The following is a 7,211-nucleotide window of genomic DNA, read 5'->3' as shown; positions in this document are numbered from 1 at the left end:
TATGCAGTCTATTTTCTCCACATCTTAGAAGACTGAGGGGGCCATGATGTTTGAAACAGAAGTGACACTGTGGAAACAAATGAGAGAATATTTGAGAGAAGGAAGGGTTTCTAATGTTTTTACCATCTATGATACTCCATAAAAACTGTGCTGTGTATGCCCCAGAAAAGTGAAAGTGAATTTTATCTTAATTTGCTTTCAATGTTTACAATAAAACGACTAAACATTTTCTTATAAAAAATAGTCCTTTTTCCATGAATTATCAGGTTAAAATTGTTCCAATGTCCACTGCCTGTGTGCACTATATGGGCAGATTTGATATCAGTTATCCTTGAAAGTCTAATGTTATCTCAGTGGTCCCTTCTCCAGACCTGTCTTACTCTCTCCACCCTTTGTTTCCTCAGTCCTCTTGGGGCATGAGGGAACAAAGGGTGGAGAGGGCAAGACTTCCTGGGGATGAGGAAATAAAGAGTGGAGAGGAGAGGGCAAGACAGGTCTGGAGAAGGGACCACTGAGATAACATTAGACTTTCAAGGATAATTGATATCAAATCTGCCCATATAGTGCACAAAGACAGAGTAGAATATTGGGATGATTTTAACCTGATAATTCATGGGAAAAGGACTTTTTTAAATAAGAAAACATTTAGTCATTTTCTTGTAAACACTGAAAGCAAATTAAGATAAAATTTAAAGCTAAAATGCAACAATAACTGTTATAATATATTCCCTCTCAATTAAACAGGCCGATCACCCTGAAGACAAGTGTTTTGCAGCCTGAATATTCATCAGACTACATAACCCACTATACCAATAGCATTTTCCCTTTGTCACAAAACGGTTTCTATTAAAGCTAGTATGGCTAGAAGTGAATATAAATTAGTCCCCCCCACCCTTTTTAAACCTTTAACACATCAAAGGCTGTATACTATGTACATGTAAGGTAACGAACAATTTTCTCAAAGTAATGGGGTTTTAGACGAATATCAGAATCGGTCTTTATGGCAAAGAACCAGAGTACCAAGCGGAGATTTTTTCCAGTTAAGCTATTATTTGCTATGTTTACCATTGAATTATCACAGTGCAATGTAACTGGTAAGTAATTCAGTACTTGCACGAGCTGCACAGAACAAGAAGCTGAAGATTACAGGAACAAGTTGTGGATCCAACAATTGCAGCGTGGATCGAGCATTGTCTACTCGATCAAACCCGATCTACTTGTCGTCTTCGTCATCACCGAGGTAGCAGCAGGTCTGTGTCTGCAGGCCTTCGTCGCTGGTGGCGCCTTGCTCTGCTTCTTCCTGGGTGGTAGTCTTGTCGTGGCTGATGACATGCGAACTTTCTTCGTTATTATCATCCTCGTAGTCATGCAGTAGATCTCTGGAAATCAGTTGTCGGGCGAGTTTGATGTTCTTTCCTTCGCTGTAGTGAAGTTTCCTTTTCATTTCAAACTGCCGACGTTTCTCTTGCCTGTCAAGGTAGATTTTGCTGCTGTGCGGTCCATCCAGTTCGGGGTCCCGCACTGAATAGCTGGAATCGGAGGTGTGGGTGGCGGCCAATCTCTTGGTTAAGCTGTCGAGGGCCGTGGCTTCACTCTCTGCACTTCTTTCCCCAAGATTCTGCGGACCGAACTGGGGAGTGCTGGGCTCATTCATCTTCATGAAATCGTAGTCTCTGTACTCTGGACGGTAGGTCGCCAAGATGTTCGACTCGTCCCACTTTTGGGATTTCTTTCTATGGACCTCCTGGAGTGGTCCACCGGACTGCTGGGCCGAGCCTGCTACTGAGGAAGCGGTGGAACCTTTGTTTTTCAGGATTCCCTTGATGGGCCGGCGAGAGGAGGTGGAGGCTGACATCTTTGGAGAGTGAAGGGCCGCCGCTGAGTGTTCGGTCGCCGGAGCTGCCCGCCGTGCTTCTGGCACAAACTGCTGCGCGGTCTGGCTGCCGGGTTGTGCCTCCTGCCCTAAAGGCCTCGCCCCAGCTCCTGCGTCACAAAGTACCCCGCGGGTGACGCCACAATGGTCGCAGCCGCCATCAGCACCGCCGTCAGCACCGCCATCAGCGCCTAGGGGAAGGGTGCAGGAGAGTCGGGGGGATGCCCAAGCTGACCGCTTTTTTTTTTTTTTTTTTAAGTGTAAGATTAGGAAATCTGGAGAAGGGCATGGCAACCCACTCCAATATTCTTGCCTGGAGAATCCCATGGACAGAGGAGCCTGGTGAGCTACATACGCCATGGGGTCACAAAGAGTCGGACATGACTGAGCCACTAACACACACAAAATAAGAAATCTCCCTTCGTTGCATGTGAAACCAGGAAACACTGTCTTGTGAATTTCTCTATCCCCTGTCTGTGTGCTGGCGGACTGTGTAGAATGTATTTCTCCCTGGGGGTCATCGTCCAAAGTTTCAAAGCCACTCCTTGGGTTGGAAAGACTGGAGGCCTAGGCGCTAGAGCGGCCATTCACTTCCACCCCTCCCCCACAAACATGACGCCTGCCCCTCTCTCCTGTTGCCACTCACACCTCCCTTTCCTTGTACCTACACACCCACACAAACCCTCCTTCCCGCTTTCTGACCAGCCCCGCGATTAATCGTTTGGATGCTCAGCCACTTACGGTACCGTGGGTAACTTCACCGCCTCCTCCCACCCTGCCCACCCCAACATCTTCCCTGATCACCTATTGCTTCCTCTCCCATCCAGTCCTTCGCTACTGGCTTAACTATCAATATTTCAAGAAACTCCGATTCTATCTCTTCTGACACTACCATCTCTGGTCAGGGTTACAGCCACAGCCTTTGAACTAGCCCCCATCGCTCACCCCATCAGGTCTCCTGCTGGCTTCCAACCTCTCACGTTCAGTGTGGTTTTTTAAAAACACCATCAAATCTTGTCACATCTCTCTTTCAAACCCTTTAATGGCTGTCCATTTTCTTTTAACATAAAGTCAGAAATCTAGAAGAGGTGGAAAAGCAGCTCTATGAGGGTCTGTGATACCAATTTGGAGCCCTCTCCTGGCCATTTCTCTCCATCCTACCTCTAGCTTTTCCTCCCTGCTTTTTAGTTCCAGGAGCAGTCCCCTTCCTTCCTTCCTATCCCAGAGTTTCTCTCTAGGTTCTTCCCACAACCTGGAATGTCCTTTGATATTTCACCTCAGTCCTGACTGCCTTACAGGAGCCTGTTTCCTGACCTCCAAAGCATATCAGCTTTCCTGTGTTTTCATGGCCTCTCCTATTGTCTCTGGCATCAGTCATAGTTGTGGCCATTATGTCTGTTATCTGTGTACACTAGATGGTGAACTCCAAGACACAAGGGAAGGTGTCAGTTTTTTCTCACCATTATCTTCATCTTCACAACATGATGCTGTACCTGGTACATAGTAGATATTACCATAATTTTTACAGAATGAATAATAAGTGATAGGCTAGGGCTACTTTGTGCATCCTCAGCCATTTCTGACCCTTTGTGACCCCATGGACTGTAGCCCACCAGGCTCCTCTGTCCATGGGGATTCTCCAGGCAAGAATACTGGAGTGGGTTGCCATTTCCTCCTCCAAATAATCTTCCTGACCCAGGGATTGAACCTTAATCTCTCGTGTCTCCTGCACTGGCAGGCAGATTCTTTACCACTGAGCCACCTGGGAAGCACATAATAAGTGATAGGTGATAGGTAATTGGAAGTCTGAGATTTCTGATTTCACAAAAGGAGACTCCATAGCTTTCACTGTCAGTTACAAGTTGTTCAGTCATGTGACAAAAACACCCCACATGTGGAATTTGGGGGCTGTTCCAAAGAGTGACTTTGAAACATTTTGTCCTTCACAGGCCTCATATTTCATAGGCAGTAACATTCTTCTCAAAAACAAAAAGGAAATTCAGATCCAGTTTCACATTTTCCCCTGCAGGTAGCATTCACAAGATTTTTTTTTCCTCTTCTGATAACATTTTGCTTCCTCTTCTCTCCCTCAAGGTCTTTCCACATTTTAAAACACAAAAGCAAAAGCATGAAAGAACCATAAAACTTTTACAAGGGTCTTAAGCACCTTAGGTTCAAGTTGTCCTGTATTCTCCAAAGTCCTACTAACTTCAGGAACTCTGCAATCACTTTAAAACTGTATTATTCATCTCAGAAAAAGAATTTACTGATACTGTACTCTTTGAATAAAAAAAAAAAAACTGTATTGTGTGCTAAGAGCTTTCAGGGATTCAAAAGCTGATATTCAAGGCTATAGGAAAACCCTCCGGTATGTGAGGGGAAAAAAAAAAAAACAACAACTTTCATTACTGTATTCAGAAATACTCCAGGCTACTCTTTTCAAAAACCTGTCTGAAAGGCAGCACAGACCCACACAAATGCAATTGGTCCTGGCTGGTAGGCACAGTGGGTCTGTGCGTGTTTAGCTGTAAACAGGGTGTTGACGGAGATGCTGATTCCTGTGCATTGGGATTTTGCTTTTGTGTGTACACAGCACCCACCCCCACATACTGTGGTTTGAATATCCAAGCTGTTCAATACAGAATGAATCAGCCATCCCAAGGTCTTCCCTTGTGGCTCAGCTGGTAAAGAATCTGCCTGCAATGTGGGAGACCTGGGTTTGATCCATGGGTTGGAAAGATCCCCTGGAGAAGGGAAAGGCTACCCACTCCAGTATTCTGGCCTGGAGAATTCCATAGGCTAGAGTCCATGGGGGTCTCAAAGAGTCGGACATGACTCAGCGACTTTCACTCACTCACTCAGCCATCGCAAAGTTCTTGAGTTTTCTGAAATTTGTCATATGGTAACACAATGGCAGTTCATACTAGGGCAAAAGGATTGTAATTGTGACCTCCATGGGTCACAAACAAAATCTTTTAAAGAAATCACCAAGTGTTGCAGATCTCAGTTGAACATTATTTCAAAGTAATCCCTCTCACCTACCATTTGCTAATAATTTGGTTCATGAAAATTGCCCTAAGAAAAAATCATATTTTGAGCTTTTGCCATTGAACTAAAAATTCTCAGTCTAGTCAATATTATCACAAGCCTAAAAGTTAGAAAAGATTGACACTTCTTCCAACATTGTTCCTTATATGACTCAGTTGCTATTGCCTAAGGCAATGGCTGAGCAGATTGCTCTGTGGTTCCATCACACACACACACACACTCACACTCAAAACTGACTAAAACTTTCCCAGTCAATGACACATTATATGAAATTTAGATACAGTCTTAGAAAGCCCTTCTTCTAGCAAATATTTAGTGACCATCAACTATGTCTAGTAAGAGAACCTTTATTCTAAAGGCACAGAAAGTGAGGTTGTGCTTCAGTGGTCTTCAATAGATTAATATTTGATAAATACATCTAAATATGCATGCTGTTCTATCATCACAACTTTTAAATACATTTAAAATATCATATTTAAATTAACTGATTGTTCAGACTGGCAGTAGATCACTCCACAACTTTGTTTCTTCCACCGAGAATTACCTCCTTTCCATGGAGACATTGTCAAAATGTGTAAATACAGGGATTGGTTCAAAAGGAGGGCTAAGTCAGGATCCAAGGAATTCTCAGCCCAAAGTGGGAACACCTAGGAAACCAAAAGCTACCACAGAGAAGGTATTCCTGATGTCCTACTAGGTACTATTGGTGAGAAATTATTAAAACACTGAGAGGCAGTCAGGGTTTTCAGGATCAATCATGCTGCCAGAAGTGGAGCTTAATACTAGTCAACCGTGTAGCATCCCAAGGTGTACATCAGTCCATCCAAGAATTGTCTACAGTACTTGGAGAATTATGTTGGATATTGCATAGTATAAAAATAAAACTGCTGTTTGGTTTTGAATCTATATATTTGCCTATTCTCTCTCTCTCATATTCCCAACCCAAATTTCTGATAGTCTATTAAATATCCCTGTTTTAGATTGGGTTCCCTTAGAAACTGACCATGAGATAAGGATTCAAGTGCAAGTAGTTTACTTGGGAGGAGATTTGCCCAAAGCACTGGTAAGGGGAGTGGAGAAGTGGGACAGAGAAGGGCAGGAAGCAAAGGATGCACTAAGAAAGCAGTTCCTACCATAAGCAACCAGAGCCTAATGTTCCTGAGAAATTCTAGATGCCAGTGTAGAAGAGTTACCTCCATGGCCTACCTCCACCCCATTGGTGAGGGAGGGAGAGTATATTTGTACATCAATTGCTGCCATCTTGACTTCAGTCCTTCTGGGAGTGGGGAGAGGCATGAATCCCTGCCACTTTGGATTCTGGCTGGAGCTTGGGAAGTGGATGGCCAACTTGCTGATGCAGACCCATGCTGGTTTCTTTTATTCCCTATTTCACAAACCCTCTTTTGCTATCCTGCTCCCTGGGATCCAAGTCCTAAAGGAAAGCCTTTTTCTCCAGCTCTGCCTTTGCAGTAGGAACCCAAACAAAGGCAAGGATTGCGTGTTTCATCTTTATTACTCCCCCCTCCACATAAACAATAACTGGAACATGTCCACATTCTGTGACAGATGTTCATATTTCTATGAAGTGGATGAATGAACTGAGGGAAATGAGCAAAAATCCTTGAAAGGAAGAGCCTGGAAATATGGGCAGATCTACATGACTGACGCGACTTAGCAGCAGCAGCAACAGAGACGTTCAGTAAGACAGTGGTTTTCCATCTTTTTCATTATAAGTTTTAAGGCAATAAATCTTTTTTTCCCCTAAATTCAACATTATGTAGAACTCCAGAATAAAAATCAGTACAATTGGAGCTAGGAAGCAATGGAGTTGGTCTGTCAGAATGGAGGTGGAGACACCAGAGTTCTCACTTCTTGGGATCTCAGAAATGGCTCCTGAGGCATCACAGGCACTTGGCACTTGGGGAGAGGGGCCAATTGGAAAATCCTCGTAAGAGAGAGTCATTGCCCAAAGCAATGTGATCCCAAGGGCTGATTTTCTGTGTTATCACCTGTTTTAAGAATGGGAGCTGAGAATGGGAGTGAGAAGATTCAGATCATGTTAGGGAAATTAAAGTGGAGGAAATCTTGTTCAGGCTTTAGAAGCAGGAGAGAAGGCCTCTGACATGCCTGGACACTGCCCAGTTTCATGCCTGCTGGCAAGCACAAGTCAGATGGTTATTTAGATAAGAAAGGGAGTGGGTTTTAGAATCTCATAAGCCTCTGAGGATCTGGCCAGCACTCGGGGTCTAAGTCTTATGACTCACAAGGTGAAACAAACACCATTGTAAAA

The 7,211-nt window shown here is 44.0% G+C and overlaps 1 protein-coding gene across 1 annotated transcript; it reads right to left on the bottom strand.

Moving 5' to 3' along the window:
• Positions 1–1,018: 1,018 nt before the first annotated feature.
• PPP1R2C (PPP1R2C family member C) lies at positions 1,019–6,181 on the bottom strand. Its single transcript, XM_061408808.1, has 2 exons — positions 6,128–6,181; positions 1,019–2,110 (listed from the first exon to the last, which is right to left on the bottom strand). The coding sequence occupies exons 1-2, from the start codon at positions 6,179–6,181 to the stop codon at positions 1,214–1,216; spliced, it is 951 nt and encodes a 316-aa protein (XP_061264792.1). The 3' UTR covers positions 1,019–1,213.
• Positions 6,182–7,211: the final 1,030 nt, after the last annotated feature.

Source organism: Bos javanicus, chromosome X (genome assembly GCF_032452875.1).
Source record: "Bos javanicus breed banteng chromosome X, ARS-OSU_banteng_1.0, whole genome shotgun sequence".
Taxonomy (NCBI): Eukaryota; Metazoa; Chordata; class Mammalia; order Artiodactyla; family Bovidae; genus Bos; species Bos javanicus.
The sequence above is the reverse complement of the archived record's forward strand: the minus strand, read 5'-3'. Positions and strand labels throughout refer to the sequence as shown.

Bases quoted from the DNA above. Each gene is read 5' to 3' on its own strand.
- PPP1R2C (XM_061408808.1), bottom strand. From the start codon at position 6,181: ATGGCAGCAATTGATGTACAAATATACTCTCCCTCCCTCACCAATGGG. The intron at 2,111-6,127 runs GTAGGCCATGGA...AAAAAAAAAAAG, and splicing joins CCCTCACCAATGGGGTGGAG to CGGTCAGCTTGGGCATCCCC.